At 41.4% G+C, this 19,052-nt stretch overlaps 1 protein-coding gene across 3 annotated transcripts in view; it reads left to right on the forward strand.

The window, feature by feature from the left end:
• LOC128445888 (AT-rich interactive domain-containing protein 3B) overlaps nucleotides 1-19,017 on the forward strand; it is a 51,076-nt gene extending 32,059 nt beyond the window's left edge. For 2 of the 3 annotated variants that reach the window (XM_053428777.1, XM_053428794.1), the window contains exons 5-9: nucleotides 10,878-11,061; nucleotides 12,153-12,412; nucleotides 13,733-14,008; nucleotides 14,543-14,635; nucleotides 14,778-19,017. In XM_053428777.1, the coding sequence (XP_053284752.1) occupies nucleotides 10,878-11,061; nucleotides 12,153-12,412; nucleotides 13,733-14,008; nucleotides 14,543-14,635; nucleotides 14,778-14,974 (1,010 nt within the window). In that variant the 3' untranslated portion in view covers nucleotides 14,975-19,017. The remainder of the gene's footprint in view (nucleotides 1-10,877; nucleotides 11,062-12,152; nucleotides 12,413-13,732; nucleotides 14,009-14,542; nucleotides 14,636-14,777) is intronic. The other variant, XM_053428785.1, reaches the window with a different exon arrangement.
• The last annotated feature ends 35 nt before the right edge of the window (nucleotides 19,018-19,052 follow it).

The raw sequence follows: 19,052 nt of genomic DNA on the forward strand, positions 1-19,052 counted from the left end.
TGTGCTACTCTGCATATCTGCCTGTCTTGCTTCTCCATCTGTGTCCTGTGTGTGCTCTTAAAACAATGTTTCCTGGCCCCCACATCCCTGTGATGGATGGTATGAAATACATTACAGCCCCCAGAGGAGCCCTACACCAGTACAATAGCCCTGAGCTCACTTCCAGTGAAGGTCTGCAGCAATGTTGCATAAGCTACACAGTAAAAGATACAATTGCAAAGGAGCCTAACGGAAAACAAGTTACTTGATTTGAGGGAAGAAATGGAAGTGAAACACGCCGACACTGATGCCACCCTGCCAGTGCCATTTTAGTTGCTGTGTATCGTCTATCGTGTTACATTCTCCATTCCTTGGTATCTTTTTCTGTTGTGTAAGGTTCTACATTTTTAAAACTTCAGTTTTTAATGTAGTAAATTGGGACTCCTCTTTTTTACTGACTGTTTATCCATATTTAATCTATTGTCTGTAATTCTCTAGATAAGCATATTGTGCTCTTGACCTAATTTTAAGTCACTCTGCATTAAGAGCATCAGCTAAATCCCTGAAAGGTAAATGTAGGACCCACTGTCATGGATTCCAAATGCCAAAAGTAATTAGCATTGATGGGAGTTAAAAATTCCCTAGATGAGTGCACAACCCCCCCCAACAATCGCTTCCTCAGTTTCGACATATCCCTTTTTCTCCTCGGCTTATAGCAGCTGATGTCTACAGTATTGATCGGTGGGGCTGGGCCCCAAATGGGGCTCGTCAGCTGATGACTTTATCTGTCAGTCCGGGTGTCCATTGATTGAAGCAGTTAGCTGTGTTATAAGGATTGCTCGAAGGAAAAGCGAGCCCTGTCAATGCTCCACCTGCCAGTGTAGACATCACTGTCACCCACTTACACGTGAAAAAAGCAATACCAGCAGTTAACTGACACCAGTGTTGGATAGAGACCTTAGAAACATTGAGGAGATAGCGTAGTGTCTGATTTTTTTTTCTTCTTCCATCTATGCATTATACAGCCTCTCTCTTTTTTAAATTATGTTTATGTTCTAATGTCTTTGTCGCTCAACCATTTGCTCTTTGTTTTTGTTTTAAAAGCAGAACCTTTCCCCTGACTGGTTCCTCCGGCCCTCATTTGTTTTACCTGCAGTTTCTAGCTACGAGTGGACAAAGTTCAGTCTGACCTCCGTAGCTTAATCAAAGCCAAAGCCCCTCCCTCTATTATTCACACAACATACCATTGTCATGTTGCTGTGACATACATTCTTGACATTTCTGTAAAGATCAGAGTTGCCTGTTTACAAGACTTGATCTTCTACTCAGATGTTATAATAGAGCAGAGGTCATCCACTATATTTGACAATGCTGTATAGTTTTAAATCGTACTGCTCAAAGACATTCACATGATGTCATCTGTCAGAATAGGTTTTCTTATTTAGTGTTTGAATATCTGAAACAACAATCCTAAAAATGTCACATAATAAGACTTTCTTAATTATGTTTACACACCAACCTGCTGTCGAGAAGGGCACTTTTTTTCAAATACATGTTGGAACTGACTGTGTACATTTGAGTGTGTTCATGCTCACTCTTGAGTAGTTCAAGTTGTGGATAGAAAACAGCTTTGATTGGCCTTTTCCTAAATGACTGAAACTCATAATACAGGCCTGTGTCATCAGTGTTTATAACTGCAGCCAATGTCAACAAACATTTTATCTCACCCTCTTCGACAAACACACACTGTTACTCATGGTTTCTACAGGTCCGTTACATTCTTCTGTGCAATAGGTTTTTTAAATATATTTCTACTGCTAACCTGTTAGTTCTCGTAAAAAATTACATTTAGACCTGACCCTGATTTATGATGTAGACTTGAATTTAATGGATATGGTTCTAAAAGGTTAGGCCGGGCCATATAAGTTGATGTAATACTTGTGCATTGGGCAAGCACATTGAGAAGGTAGAACAAAATTGTTGTTACACAGTTATTAAGATTAATATTTTGTTGTAGCAGTAGCAATAAAAAAGATTCAACCGTAAAAAAGCCCCAGCAGAACTGTGCAGTGAGGGTGGGAAAATGCTCTCTCTGAACACATTAGTGGTATTAGTGGCGTTAGTGGTTGCTGTAATGTAAATAAAGTGTACGAATGAGGGGCATAAGACATGAAGTTATTGGAATATTTAAATCAACCCCTCACAGTGAGTCAGTGCAGCGCAATAAAGATTTTATAATCTCATTCATTTATCATAGAGTTAGTGTGCAGAATGCTGGTGTCACGATAACACTCAGCACTATCTACTCCGTTGAGTAGATAGTGCCTCAGCCACCTGCAGATTTTCACAGATCAGCTAAATGTTTACAGTAGATAAACATTCACAGATACTGGTTGGTTACCTTCAAATATGGCTGCTGGGTGAAGTAACTTAACCACTTGACATGAGAAATAGCCTGGAGCTCTAACGCATTGTATCCGAAACACAAGTCAATGGTTTTTTCCTTTTTTACCAAACACAAAACTGGGCAGAAGGGAGGGTATTTCACCTTCATGGCAGACGTCTATCAGACCTCCCTTCAACCATCAGATCAATCCCTTATTTTAATAATATTCAATATTTGTCTGTGAATTCCCATCACTAATTGCAGCATTTCACTTCTGAATTTGCTTGCATTATTTCCTCTTTTCCCCACTAGGCTTGTCTTACTGTGGAGGAAAACAGCTGTGATCTGATGAATAATGAATTAATATATAGGGAGAGCGGGGTAATGTGGGACATTTTTTACATTTGCTCCCCTCTAGGCGAGCTAAAATGATATATCAGTAAAATTTACACATTTCCCATTAATTCAGGATGTTTTCTAGCAATGGAAATGATCAGAATGTCCTCAGGACAAAAGGAAGTGAAAATATGATTGTTTTAAAAAAAGTGGTCTTGTGTCCCACTTTACCCCAGATACGGGGTAAACTACCATAACAACACATGTTGTAATAGTTAAAATCCCGACAGCTAGATTGACAACCACTAATATCGGACTAGTAACAGAATCATGGGGATTGGTCAATTAAGCACATTTATGATTATTATGATTCATGTGATCTCTTGCACACCCTAGCTTACCTGCACATTGTTTCTCTGTCCAATTGGCAGGGACAGGGATATTGTTTTTCTCTGCGTATTCAAATGCCAGTTCACGGCACTTAACTGGAGCAAGGCCATGGAACTGGTCAGCTAGTTGTTTCAAGTGTTTGGCTCCTCCTCCATCTCATCTGTGAATATTCTCTTTACCTCAGCTACTGCACCCCAGGCTACTGATTTTACTTTCCCTTTCTCTTTACTTTATGAATCTTTTGAGGGTTGTCTTATCAATATTTCTATCCCTTCCAGCTATTGTTAAGGATTTCTTTCCTTGCATGACCTCAGCGGCTGCACTCTCCATCTCTGCGAGGGGTGTTTGGCCCCAGGTTGTCTTCCTGGTGTATAGTTTCTTGGCATGATGGCTTTTCTACAATGTTTATGACATTAAAAATAAAACATATATAATGTAATATAACATTAAAATATGTTTAAGACTAAACTTAACTTGTGCTTCATGGTGGGGTAAAGTGAGACAGTGTCTCACTTTACCCCACAGCATTTGTCCCACTTTACCCCACAGCCACAATTTTAGAAAAACAACATCTTTTATCAATTCAGGCTAATCTTCAGCTAGCATCAATCACATGGTTTTATATGTTGGAAGTTCACCAACATGTATGATATAAGTTTTTCTACCTGAATCAATTTGTTTTGACACAAAAGTTGATTAAGTTCCAAGCAAGACAATTTACTTTTACATGCAAAAAACACATTTTTGTGAAAAAACATACTTTCCACAGCACCAGCACCAACTTCTTCTTCATGGCAAGGGGGGAATGGGAGGGGCTTGAAAAAATAATGGTCAAATGACCACAAATGTGTACCGTTGCCTAGGTATCTCACATTACCCGATATCCCACATTACCCCGCTCTCCCCTACAACTCTATGCAAATAATATTGTTGTGTCATTTTTATTAATATGAAGAGACATCCTGCATGGTAAATCAAATAAAAAAAATCTTCGTATTTCCCGTGTGGTGTACGTCTCTCAGATGTCTCCTCACGTCACCTCTGTCTTTCAGAGATACTTCAGAAACAGAAAGAGTAGTGACCCGGAATAACCAGTAGTGACATCAGCCAGCTCACCGTTCATCCACCTATCCACTCATCCATCGCTGTATCAGCCCGTGTTGATTGGGGTCTGGTTAGTTGATCTGCCGGGTCTCTGGGGATCGAGGGGACTTGGGTTACAGTTGGAGAGGCCATCTCACTTTTCGCGCCGTCCAACCTTTTCAATCCCCCTCCCCCTCTATATCACCAGGTGACCCATCTTCATGACCCAGGGAGAAGGAGTCATGTTTCTCTCTTCTTTTTTCGTTCTCTCTTGCATTCTGTGCACCCTTCTCGTTTATTTTCTGAAATGCTGTGACTGTCAGAAAGATGAGGGCTGAACCAAACAAACAGTTCTTTGAACGTCATATGTATGAGATTTATTGCAAAATTGCACTTGACAAACATCTAATCATGTGGTTGAAGTTCTAATAGTATCATTATTTGTAGTTTGACAATCTCCCCTGTGTGAGAACGGCTCCGGCTGAGATTTACAGCTTGGGGCTGTTGTATGGAATCTCGCCAGTTTCTTTTCATGTTTTACACCACAGGCTGATGCAGTCGACAGTGCACAGAAGACAGCTCCTTAAATATTCTGGCTGCCTATTCGCTATAATCATTTTTACTAAGGAGCTACTCGCTCTGTTTCCTGAGTTATTTTTTTTAATGAGATGGAGGGAAGACTGAGAGAATGCGAGAGGAGAAGAGAATCTGGTGCTTAATAATTGTCCGAAAATGACAAGTTCAATCTGAAACGTGTTTATGGCATTAATCAGTCCTAGTTTAAAAATCTGGTGAAGGTGTTTCTTTTCTTTATCTCATCAATAAAGGGAAACGTATGCATGTGAAAACTCCATACACGGGATCTTTGGTATGTTCAAATCACGTGATTTGTACATGTGGCTTTACTAGACCCAATGTTGTGAGAAGGACTGCCTTTTTATTGCTTATCACATCTTGGTTAAGTATAGTCGAATCCAAGTAATTATTTCTTTGCCTTTGTGCCTTGCCTATCTCCCTTTTTTTGTCTCTCTGCCTTCCTCGCCCTGTCAATTCACATTAATTGCACTTTATTGACATGACATGAATGAAACCTATACAGCCAGCAGTATAGAGCACATCGATCCAACATATTATAGACTTTATTAGATGACTGTTCCTGCCTTCCTATCTCTCTGTCTCTACCAGCTGTGGCTGGAGCTTCATGCTTGGAATAGCGATGTATCTATAGGGTAACGTTACAGCGTTACAACACTTGATATGAATTGGTCCATAAGGCAAGTGGTGGCTCTGCCTGGACTAAAGATAGTAAATTCCATACACTCAAGGATTTTTTACCTTTTATGTCCCTGACCATGCATCAAAAATAAAACAAACATGCCCCTGCGTACAGCAGGGTCCTCGACAATATGCTGCCCCGACATTCAAACATATAAAGCCAACAGCCAGGGGGCTGTCCGACATAAAGTCAACTTCCAGCATGTGAAGCCCAGACACTCGTCTCTCCTGTCAATGTCCTTCGGTCCCATGCAAAATGAAGGGTTTGGGCTGTTCTGTAGTGATTTTCTCTAAAAACTAATTCTATATTTATCTTGTATACTTTATTTTATTTATGTACGTAAAAAACACTATACAAAAGCAATATATTCAGTGTTGCAGTTAATGCAGTCAAAATTTAATCTTCTTGACACTTGTTAATGCAGGAGGCTTTGTTGACAGTGAGAACTATACTCCTTTAGGATCAGAGTTTCTTACAAACAACTGTTAAAATGAGTGACAGGAATGTACTCAAAAGGAAATAAGGATATAGTCCTGACCAGAAAGTTTGGTCTGATCCGGCTTGTCCATTTGGTGATTGTAGTAAGGAGGGAGGAGGAGGAGGAGTAAGGTGTGGATGGGTGGCTTGGCTGTGGGTGCTCTGAAAGGACTCAGACACTGCTATGAAGCCAGGGGCTGTTTGTGTTGGCTGACACCTTCCTTACAGCAGTAATCCAGTCTTTCTCCAGCTGGCTAGCTACTGCACCTCCCCCTTCCTTTTTTTCCATCCTTCCTTCCCCCCCTCCTAGAGGTAGCAAGAAGTATCTCTCTCTTCATGCCTTCTTTTTCTGTTATCTTTTTTTATTTTTAATCTTTGTTCATTTCCCTCTTATCTTTTCTCCTTCGTTGTTCTTCTGTTTTTCCTCTTTGTGTCAGCATTTGTGTCAACTAATCAGAGTCCAAAAAAGCAAAAATAATCCAATTAAATAATCTTTAAATTGATTGGCGCAATTAAAGCAGCCATAGACAATGCGATGATGTGGTGTTTTCTTCCGGTTCCTCTGGTTTTTCTTGTGTTTCCTCACTATAGACGGTGTTAAAACCAGCCAAAGCACATTGTGTAAAAAAATTATTTTCCTGTATGTTGTCCGCTGGAAGGCTGTCGCTCTGTAACTTAAAAAATGCCATTCTTGTGAAGTCAGCGATATTTAATTTACAACCACTAGCGTCAGGGACACCCAATTGATTTATTATAGAGGCCCTTTAATGTGAACAGCTGTTTCCTGCTAAAAATAGGTCAGGGGTCAGATAAAATGACCTCTTTTTTGTCCTCACATTGAGATATAAATATGTGGTAAAGGTTATTTATTTTATTCAGATGGACGATCTGTCTCTGTCTATCAAAGGTTAGTAACATATTGTTTATGTCTAATAAATGTCACCAGCCTCTGAAATGACGAATAAAACGATGACATATTTTATTTTTTAATGAAGTTTTAATGAATGTGTTTTATCATCGTTTTGCTGTGTTTCTGTCAAGAGCTTTATTTTCCTATAGTGTCAATGATTTTTATCCTTCTGGGAAATCAACACAGGAATGAACTTTATCAAATATAAAAACAATTGATTTTCTGCAGAAAATATCCGCTACATCATCTAATATCAAACTTTTTTTTCTTCTGCTAAACCCTAAATGAAAGTCTCTCACTAAGTTTTTTCAAGATGTCCATTTCAGCCACACTCATTGCCCCTTTTTCTCCTCTGTCAGACTCTGTATCTATATCCCTTATCATTTGAAGTCTAGCCGCGTGAAGCTAGCCGTGTGGCTCTTGTGTTCACAGTGGAAGTCAGAGGAAAGACTTAGGGAGTGGTTCAGGGCCCCTCAGCCGCGGCACTTCCCACCAGAGGGACCTCTGACCCCTGGTGCCATTAATCACTAGGCTCCTGATGGCCCTGTCCCTCGGGGAAAATCAGTCCAGGGCAAAGGATGATGGGAGGTGAAGCCTGCAGCCAATTACAGATTGGCTGAGAGCAGCCGAGTGGACAAATCACGGCTTCACAGAGAAAGGAAATACCCAATAGTTGCCCACATGAAGCCTGCACATACCTTGCAGTGATCTTGTGTCAGTGACGCTCATGTTGTCTCCAGTCTTCTCTAAAGACAAGTAGGCACTGAGGTTTAAATGGCAGCAGTAATAACAGCAGAATAGGGGCATGGAGTGGTCTGTGAGGCAGAGGAGTTGTGCTGCTCTGATCAAAAGAGATGTTTTGGACTGGTCTAATTAAGCCTGTTAGACCTAAATGTCTCCAGGGTTGGAAACGGAGCAGATGTTAGACTCCAAAGGCGGCGGCAAGTTTATTCTCTCAAATTAGAGAACTCTCTGGGTAACTGCCCAAGTGTTGGTAATGGGATTTTTGGTCAATTATGGCATTATCAAAGGTGCTTTCCCAGCCCTTTCATATGTGGTCAAGCCGTGTTGACATTTCAAACCTGGCTAATGTCACTTGTTGACTAATTAATACAGTTTTAGGTTTCAAAAGCACCTCTGGTCCGCTTAAGATATATAGATAGCCATTTGGTTTCCTTTTAAACATACATACACACACACGCTACGCTCGGCTCTCTTATCTGAAATCTGTAATTTTTTCGTCTTGTTTATGGCTATGTGCTTAAAAAATAGCTCCTGGTAAATGTGTTAATTCAGATGTTGATGTGACAGCATCTGCTGATAAAGAGGTGAATAAAAGCATAGACATGAATTAAAGCCTAACCAACTGCTGGCCTGTCACTATGGGGCCAGTGCTGTTGTGTCTCATTTGTTGTGCTCTCATTGTTCACGGCCCGGCCTGTATGAAAACATGGCTTCCTGCTGACCTGCAATTTAATTCACACATCAATAACCCCTGGCTGATCTCTGACCCCTCTAGTTGTACTAATTGTTTGATGCAGGATTGATGTCCAATGCTGCATTAAAGAACCGATGAGGCGCTGGCAGCAATGCATTCCTGCTGCATGGTGTGTTCTGGAAATGTTTCTGTTGCCCAAAGATCTGGTGGAAGTTCTGCACAGCCTAGCAGGAATGTGTAACTTGTATTGTATTGTATTGTTTTCTACTATTACATTTTTAGTTGTAATTTATTTACTACTACTATATACTGTTAACCTGGTGACTTTGAAATGGTGGATTTCATTATAAAAAGGAATAATTCAACTCAAGAACTTTGAAGATAACTACCAACAATTGCTTAAACAATCAACATTAGCTGGATAACTAAATGGGGAATACAGCCTTGGTCTTTGTCCAGAACATTAAATGATATTTCACTTTTCCTCTCCTCGTGCTCTTTACATAGCTAATTTAAATGATATGTAAAAGAAGCAGGCATCTTGGCAAAGGGCCCTGTTGGTTTGCTAATTGGTAATTGGCTCTGGAGATAAGATGGCTGTTTTCCAAGAACAGCATTTTCTTCAGCTTTAACTAGTTGACACAATATTAACCACACCATGGTGCTGTGTTGCTTTGGTTATGTTAATTTGACCAGGTGACAGGAGGTTTGTGGGCCGTTTTACAGGACTCTAGATGTGCAATTTTTTTTTTATTTGACATTTTTGTAGGTACACCAATTCCAACGAATGCAATCTATTTCAATCCTTGAATATTTATTTTCATGAATTTGTTTTTGCACATATGATGTATTGTATTGCATTAGGTTTTAAGGGTGTACCTAATAAACTGGTTCCACTGCACATACCGTGTTCCTACATATATTTTCCACTTCTCCTATGATATCCCAGTGGGTCATAATTCCTTGCTGGCCTGTGTTTGAATGTAAAGACCGTAAGCAACAGGTTCATCATCTTTCCCAACCATCATATAAAGCAACTCTGATTATTATAATCCTTTATTATGAACTGATTCCCCTTCCCAAGCACAGTCCGAGCTTTTGTCCTCTGTTTTATTTCTAAATGAAAAACTAAGGGAACTAAAGAGGAAGAAATGTTTAATTCTCCAACCGCTTACATTACATTTAATATGATATGAATATAATATCACATTTTACAGTGATGCCTCACCTTCCTGATCTCCCCACTTACGCATGTCCATGTGTTCACCCCTTGCACATGGCTTTAAGACATGTTGCTAATTTAAGAGAATGAATCAGGGCTAATCTTCATGGCCTGATCACACTGCTATTTTACAAAGTCATTAATGAGTCCAATTCCAGGTTAAGAGCAGCCTGTGGAGGGGCTGAAGGATTGGCTGGCATTAACTGAGAGGGCAAATCTGTGTGATTCCCCATGTGCCGGGCCCAGCAGCACTAACAGCAGAGGGGTGTGGATTTACTCTGTACAATCCTCTAAATGAGCTTCATTATACTGGCCTATCCAGGAGCCCCCACCCACCGCAGCCCATGGATTAGCAGGTCGTCACAATCCCCAGTCCCCTCCTCCCGCTCCATGCGTAGACTGTTGCACATTGCACTTTTTGATTCTGTTGCATACGGCAAGCGTCCAGCTCCTCCTCCCTCGCTGTCCTCCCCCTTCCTCCTCCCCACACGTCCCTGCAAGCCCCACTGCAGATAAGCTGTTGACAAGATTAATGCATCTGTATCAAAAGTCTAGAGCCGCTTTGCTTTGTGTTGGTTGCGAATCCCCTTTCCAGGTCAAGCCAGATTGCCTTAACTGGGCTAATATGTTTTCAAGCCAAATTTAAAAGGCATGCAGGCAACAGGTCTGCCACCCTTGTCTAACCAGCAATATGACACCACTTAGTTCACTGTCTGGAGGTCATAAATTGATCCTGGGGGTTTGGGCAGTTTTTAATAAATAAATACACAGTATGTAGACTTCATATGACTTTTTTTATTTTCATTGTAGCAACTTTAAATAATTTTTTTTGTACGATGCAAATATATCTCAGTCGGAATGCACATAAGAGAAACCATCAGTATTACTGTTCTATTCCTGTTAAGACGGACCCTGTGTTAAAAACATGCACACTTGATACACATTTTGAAACTAGAAGGTCACTCAGTAGAGCACATACCTCCGCCATAACCACATGTAAATTCACAAGAATCACTTTGTCATTTGGATCAGCATCAAATTGTGTACACTCACAAATATCAGTCCTCTTAACTCCTTATGCAATCGCGTCCCATATTCGGGACGCAAGGTGTGTTTTTTTATCGAAACCAGATTCAACAAAATGCAGAAAAATGCCCTATCTCGCTAAGTTAAAGCAAGTTAAAAAATCCCAGATCTGCATAAAACATGTCTGGGTTCTTTTCTCACCTTTTCCTCATCTTTCCACAAAGTTTCATGGTAATAACCTCTTTAGAGGAGGTGATCATCCAGCCTTAATCAGCCATCATGTGCCACTAAGCTATTACTTCTTGAGATGTATCATTTCTAATGTGCTGTGATTTTTGTGTCTCTTCTCCTCAGGAACCCCTGTCAATCGTATCCCCATCATGGCAAAGCAGGTCCTGGATCTGTACATGCTGTACAAGCTGGTGACTGAGAAGGGGGGGCTGGTGGAGGTCATCAACAAAAAGATCTGGAGAGAAATCACAAAGGGACTCAACCTTCCTACCTCCATCACTAGTGCAGCTTTCACCCTACGCACACAGTAAGTCTTTATATGGAACGACAACCAAAAATTCCAATGGCCACAGTAGCAGCTATTAACTGACCCAAATAGTCTATCTCATTTTAATTTCATAAAAATTCTAATTAAATTAATCGCAGCTAAATTAAGAATCCCTAATTTGTGACTTCTCGTACGGAAACAAGCACCTCCCTTTTGCTACAAGTCGGTGTTGTATTAGGACAAGTGGGTTTGTGTGTGTGTTGCCATGAATACAAATGTCAATATTAACCGTGCCAGTGTGTTTATACACAATGCGAGTTTGTTTCCTCCACCAGGCCACCTTGCCTCTTCCCATTCAATCCCTCCATCCATTACATCACACATAGAGCCCATTGACTCCCATAGATTTATTGACATGATTTGGGTCAGAGTTCACAATGACTAAGGTGGGGTTTGACTGACAGCTTTTACGCTGAGCCTCGACTAAAACGCGCTCGCTCTCTTGATGGAAACCCATCCAGAGATGTTACACCCCTCTATCCTGTCCACTTGCAGGGTGCCCTAATGAACCTTTATGTATTTTTAATGTCGGCGGCTTGTTGTGTAGGGTTGCTGTGCTAGCTCTATTTAATGGACAGTGCTGCTCTTAGCCTAGTATTGATCCTCTGTATTACTGTTCCACCATTATGCAGTCAGCATGCATAATACTGGATGTTCATTTTATCGTATGTTTTTATGGGATGGAAAACATACCAGAGCTGTGACTGTGCCTAGTCGTAACGCCCCTGCAATGTCGTGTAGACTCCTCACAAAACCAATTTTTTTTCACTACTTAGCTGTAGTACATGTGGTCATATTCTACTACTGTACTTCTCACTAAAACAAGTATTTTAACGACCTAATTCCTTGTCCGCATGTACTCACTGCTCTGCAGAAAGAAAATATTTTAAGGCTCAGACAGAATCGTTTTTTGTAACAAAGCCAGTGTAATGTAATTATATAAATTGGTATGTTAAAGTTGTTGTTGTTTTCTTCTGAATTGCAATAAGTCCCAATGATAATCTTGATGCTTGCCCTGTGAATGTTACCCTGGTGATCAGACGGGTTTCCTTGCGTGTGTGTGCTTTCAGGTACATGAAATACCTGTACCCCTTTGAGTGCGAGAGGAAAGGCCTTAGCTCCCCGGGTGAGCTCCAGGCCGCCATCGACAGTAACCGACGCGAAGGCCGTCGTCCGAGCTATAGCAGCAGCCTCTTCCGCTTCTCCCCTTCTCCAAGCACAGCCCCCCACATCCTCTCCCCTCCCAAGATGCACCTTTCAGCTCTGGGGCACGGGACCTCGTCAGTCCTCAATGGCCTGCATGCCTCACCAGGACCCTCTCTGAAGAAAGGTAGGCATGTTAAAGCGGTGCAGGGTAATTTTAGAACAGGGACCTATGGTAGTGTGAGGTAACCTTTGTTTATTCATAAATACAATCTTTTTTTTACGATATGTGGGATTTCCCCACTAAAACATGCCTGTGAACAGGCAGCTCTCAGAGGAATATATGAAGGGTGAAGAAGGGAGTATGTGTGCTCAGACATATGTTTTTGGTTTGATTAAGTTTATATTAAACTGGGTAAATGTTTATGTAAAACACTGCAACCTCTCTACAGTGGTTGGTATAGACTGGAGGGTTCTAGCTACAGATGTACTGGGCAATTATTGTGAAATACTGCCCTCTATCGCAGTTTAGAAACACTACATCTGGTCATGCCTTTGGATAAACACAACTGGAGCAGTACTTGTGGATTAGGTTATGGTTTAAGTGATTGAAGGAGGTTTTTTTGTGTGTTTGTGTGTGTGTGTATGTGTGTGTGTGTGTGTATGTGTGTGTGTGTGTGTGTGTGTGTGTGTGTGTGTGTGTGTGTGTGTGTGTGTTATAAGAGTGTTTACTTGTGTGTGCATGCATGAATGTTGGTATGAGAGTGCTCTGTTATATTTATGTATTACGTTCTAGCAATGACTCACCTTCCTTCCCTCCACTATTTCTACTGTCAGTGTGTGCGTCTGTTTGCGGGTGTGTGTTGTCCATCCAGGTGTTTAAGAGACCGTGTATGAACCAGTTTGGCCTCAGGCAGCTCAGAGCCCTCAACTTTACTGCTGATTAATAACATGGTTCCCACGCCGGGGGGGCATTTTATGAACTTTGAAGCCTTCAGTCCACATCATTAGGATCCTGTTGATAACTGTCATTACACGATTGTCTTATCTGATGTCACTTTGACTTGGCTGGAATGTGACTCTGCCATGTATCCCGACAATACCCGCGGCTTGACTTGTGCAAGGAGTGGATTTTACTTTGACTTTGAATTTGTTCCTCAGTGAGGTTCTTTGAACAAACAGGGGGTTTGCAGGTTGTCCATCAGTTAAATATGACTATAGACATTTTAGACAATGTTGATTAAAAAAACTGTTCTTATTGGCATTTAAATATAATTTCCTATAATAGGTTTAAACCAGACTTACCTACCTATTATGAATCAACATTCTTGATTCATAATAGGTGAGAGGCTGGGGTACCTGGCCACGACACCAGTGAGTCTATCTCAGAGCTGTCCTTGAACATTCACGCTGTCTCGATTCATAATTTACATTTTCAGTCTATGCAGACCAAGGAACGGCTCCATTAGAATTTATATAACTATCATTCCATTTTTCTCTCTTCCAGAAGACCTGACCTCCTCCATCATGGCAGGGCGGTCCTCCATGGCGCTGGCCCTGGGTCAGCACCAGGTTGCTGGATTGGCAAGAGCCGCCACACTGGAGCAGTTGAGAGAAAAGCTGGAGACCGGCGTTGGAGGAGAAGGGCCAGAGAGGAAGATGGCCCGTCTGGCAGAGGAGCAGCAGCGTCTGATGCAGCAGGCTTTCCAACACAACCTGCTGGCTATGGCGTCCCAAATGCCTATGAACCTGCGCATGGGAGCCCCCGTCATCACCACTAGAGGTCAGTGCTGCCAGGTTTTTCAAGATAGTTTGAGAAATACATTTCAACTAACAAAATTCAGTGTCTCCATCAAGTCAAAAGCAGATCTTAGTATTAGGCAAGTTAGTCTATTTACAAAATTTGCAAATGTCCTTTCTGTTAAAGCATTGACACATTCTCTCTTGAGACAGCATGCAAATAGCTTTGTTCATGTACTAAATGACAAGGAAGTTCTGGTGTTAAGCAACTTTGTTCCAGAAAATTAAAGGTTGCAACTTTCTGTCAAAATAATATCCAGTGGATATTACATAATCGTATGAAATACTGATACTCTGATCAACAAGAAAACCTTAATGTCACAATTTGGCAAAGTTGACATTAAATCTCTCTAAATGTCTAAAATGCTAATAGTTGGCCACATCAGTATTTAGCCCTTTCTGCAACCACTAATTCTGTATAAGCACAGACAAATGTATTTATGTTGCTATTTAGGGACAAATATATCATGTTAATATACAAAAAATCATCAAAACATTGTGATCTCTCCTTCCTCAGATCAGAAGCAGCAGGATATGTCTCTTAGCATCTCGACTAATGGGAATGCCAGCATCACAGTCTCAGTGGAGGTCAATGGCACAGTCTACTCAGGTGTGTTTGGATTGTTATGTTGTGTTACATCTCTTTCCTGCATTAAATAATTACCCAGCTTAAATGTGTTAGGGTTAGGGTTAGGGTTAGGATGTATAACCTGCGCTTAATGTTATGACGTCTCCTATAACCCTCCCCACAGGAACCCTGTTTGCCCACAAGTCTGCAGGGGGCCCGGGGCCTGCTGTCTCGGCTGCCGCTGCTACAGCCTCCCCTGCTGGAACCAGCACTAGCTTTGGCTTCTCTATGCCCCCGGCTCAGACCCTCAGCCCCTCGTCCTCCTCATCCTCCTCCAAGGGTCCTGGCTCGGCCGAGCCGGTCCCCAGCGGGTCACCTTGATTCCAGCTGCCCCTTGTACCTGCTCCCCCGGCCTCTCTTCCACTGGGAGGCCCTGCATGAATATACAGTACAATGAGAAACCAATAAGATTAACAAACTGTTGCACAACAAATACCTCATCAACCCTGTCAACGTCTTGGCTGTCCAATCATGAACACAGAGCCTGAGAATATTATATGACAACATGTGCACGAACGCACAGCTATGCATTTTACTCAACACACACACTCATACACACACACACACACACACACACACACTACATAACAAACACACACAGACACACAATCCACACACGTGTTAATCCTAATATACATGCTAAACACAATCAGCTCAGCCAAAACCCACTGACAGGTGTAGTCACAACTGAACTTGAAAAGTTTTATTTTAGGACATTTTGTTTGTTTGTTGCCATTTTTGTCGTCTTTTTTGATTTTGTGTTTTAGAATGATTTTGTTTTTAGTTTTTCCCTTTTAACATACCTCAAATCAAGTAACCTGCAGTGGTGTCTTTACCTCAGGAGCTGTAGTATATTTAACCTGAATCAACTTTATTTTTGTATTCTTTTTGACCTAGTTGCAATCAGGGGAAGTCGGGTTAACTCTCACCAGTGGAACCTTGTGTACATAGCAGCCACCTCTCAGTGACAGGCCTCCAAGCTGGGCCGCTCACGTTTCTTTAACATGCTGTTGCCCCCTTTGCTGAATTCAAACTGGTGAATGATCAGATGCTGTAGATCGGCACATTAAATACCTCATTGCATAACTCCGCCCTCAATTCAGATTATGTGAAATCCATTGCAGAAAGGCTGGAAGTGCAAACCCTAAATCTAACCTCTCCCCGGTCCACACACGCTGTCCTTAAACAAACAGTGCACAAAGCTGGGGGAACAGCAACTCACAAGCCTCGCAGACCCTGAGCTCATGTCTCCACTCGGCTCCTATCTTTGTTACAGAGCAGTAGCACCGAGGCCTTCTTAGCCCCCCTGCTACACAATCAGATTTGAGCTGTTTGTAGCTAATTTTGTTTATGCATCCTTCCTCCAGCTGCAGCCACAGAGCTGAATGCCGATCTGACAGCATCATTGTCAACACATAGTTCTCAGACCTCATACCCGCCCCTCTGGTATGGAGTCCATTTCTCTCTCTCTCTCTCTCTCTCTCTCTCTCTCTCTCTCTCTCTCTCTCTCTCTCTCTCTCTCTCTCTCTCTCTCTCTCTCTCTCTCTCAGGAAGTGACAACTTCAAGGACTCACTGTTAAATTAAAGGGAAACAAGAAAGGATTCATACCTGAAGAATGCACAAGTCTACATGACTGTTTATACCTCATCAGACTCCCTCACAAGGGGGGTTACACTACATACCTCATACGGCTGCAAGGCCATCGTGACTTGACGCCCCAAAAACCTGTGAATGGAAATCGTACCTGAACTGAAACTGACACAAACATACCCTAACACTCTGCTTATGGTTTTGGGGACAAATAGAACTGGGGTGGGCTCGCTATCTCTCTCTCCTGTATTTACTTGTAGAACTTTTTTTATGCTTGCTTCCATCTTTCTTTCTCTCTGCCTCCTTTCTGTCCTTTTTTCCTCCTTTCTTTGGTTTCTCGAGTTGTTTTCTGAGAAGAACGATATATCTGCATCATTTTCAGGGAAGAGGAAAACAGCGTTAGCCATTTCCTCACTGACATATGTAGATTTGTGGGATTGATCACAGGTTTCAAGGTCACAAAGGTCGAGATGAATAAAGAAGAAACGACCGCATTAACCTTGAATTTGATTGTGATTTGCATTATCGCAGTTAATATCTTCTTTGATTACAGCAGCGGAATGATATGCATGTGTACAATCATGTGACCAGTGCTTTAACACTCTTATCCTCTGGTTCATATTAGACTCTGGTTATTGCACAGCTAAATACCAAAGACTAGCCCAGTCTCTCCTCTAGAAAGACCCCTAATACTGTCCTGCTCACACCCACTGCGGTGCACTGTACGACAGGTCAAGGTCCATTTTGGAAAAAAATGTTGCATCTAATCTCACTTAATCTTTTTTTTATATATATAAGAATATATTTAGGGTGATGTGAGGTAAATTTCGTTGATTTTGTGACATGTACAGATGGACATTATTTGTAGGCTATTAGCAGATATTTAAGTGTCATTGTCCAGAACTAGGCCCAGATGCTGTTGCTTCTCCCTCTAATTTAATCCCACCCACTGTGGATGCAGTGCTGCGCCGCCAAAGTGGACAGATGCTCACGAGTTTAATAATTATAAAGACCCACTTCCTGATAATGCAGGTATTTTTCCTCCTTTAATATAAATTCTTAGCATTTTCAAAACACCATAATGGATGGACATGACTTTTCTAGCTTTATCTGTGTTGAATGTGAGGCATTTAACTGTGTAGAAACCCCTTAAAGCCCGGTGTGAACTGAGGAGGCAGACTTGTTGCTTTTTACTAGACTGTATTTTAGCCATTACGTGTCAGGTTTTGCAGACGTTTTGCAGTGCAGATCACAGTTGAGGGTTCGAGGGGCTGGACGATGGTGCTGTTAGTCCTTTTTGCTGTACCCTTCAGAACCCTGTATGACACATAACTGTATTTTATAATGGTGAGAATTGTAGATGCTGCCTTAAAAATAGTTGCTGGTGAGATCCGGACAGTGGAGCTTTCACTACTCAGCTGGCTGGGAATAAAACAAATGTCTTTCTCTTCGAGCTTAATCCTTTGGAGAGTAATCAAAGAATTCAATCAGATGTTAGACACCAGTTGTGAGAGGAGAGTTTTGCTATTTATTTGTGTGTTTTTTTCTTCTGGTGGACCTTGTGTTTAGTAACAGTTGAGCTTAAAGACTTTGGGCTGTGTCACTAAAACACCTCCTTATTTCTGAGTCCAAGCTTTCTGTTGCATCTGCTAAGTCCAAGCAATGACTGTTTGATAATGTAGATTCACTGCCTTTGTATGTCTGTGTGTGGTTGAGTGTGTTTCATGTGTGTGCAAGCAGGTTCAGTGCATACTGTGGTAGCAGTTTTAGCATGTAGAGAAATGTACCTTCATGCACTTATAATAACATTAAGGATACTGCTGGTGGAGCTACTGTCATGGTTATATCTTTGGAGAGGAGGGGCTTCTAAAATCTTTACTGAGATATCTGGAGCATGAGGTTTCATTTACAGACATGCAATTCCCAGTTTGTTAAATGGGAACAGCACTGTACAGCTACAGTTATCTGCTGCTGCTGAAGAGTGATGAAGTGTTGAATGTCTGGTCACCTCCTTAATGTCCGGGCTCCTCCCACCTGACCTGCTGCGTGGATGAATTTGTATGTGTGTGTGTGTGTGTGTGTGCGTGTGTGTGTGTGTTTGTGTGTCTATCACAGACACCCCCCCCATCCAACCTCATTATACCACAATACCTCAGGGCAGTGGGCTGTACTCACTGTTGCGTTCGGGGGGACGAGTACTGACGGAGGCTGCAGTCACTTCGCCGAATGCTACTTTTGGTTTTTGGTGTTGCATTTTGGGATTTTTCTTTACGTTGTTGTTGTCAGTAACTGCCGGCAAAGTCTCGTCACTCAGGAAGCTGTGAAGTTGGAAGTCTGCAGAACCTCTTGTCTCTCAGATGATTTTGGAGTTAATTCAGTTTTAAATTGTTTAAGAACTAACCTGATCTGTGTAAAAACAGGCGCATATGCAAGTGGTTATCGAATACCTCATTTATCAATTTTATGTTGTTTTTTGGCTTGTACAATGCTCCGTATATTAATTCAACTGTGGGGTTTGTGCATATTTTTGTACTGTTATTATTATGGACATGATAATAATGATATTATAGTTTTCTCTTTGATTAAAGTAAACAAAAAATAGGACAAAATACATGAATGCTTGTAAAAACTGGTTTGTGCTGATTGTATTTAAGAGGAGCACTTTTCCAAAGTGGTTTTCACACATTCAGTTTTGTTCATATTAGTAATATAAAGATATGGTTCTCAGGGCTTTAAACTTGTATGTCATGATAAAGTTTTACTTTATATCTTATATCCGTGTTTGTTTATTTCTTCTTTGAAATATCA

The sequence above is a fragment of the Pleuronectes platessa genome, chromosome 1 (genome assembly GCF_947347685.1).
Source record: "Pleuronectes platessa chromosome 1, fPlePla1.1, whole genome shotgun sequence".
NCBI lineage: Eukaryota > Metazoa > Chordata > Actinopteri > Pleuronectiformes > Pleuronectidae > Pleuronectes > Pleuronectes platessa.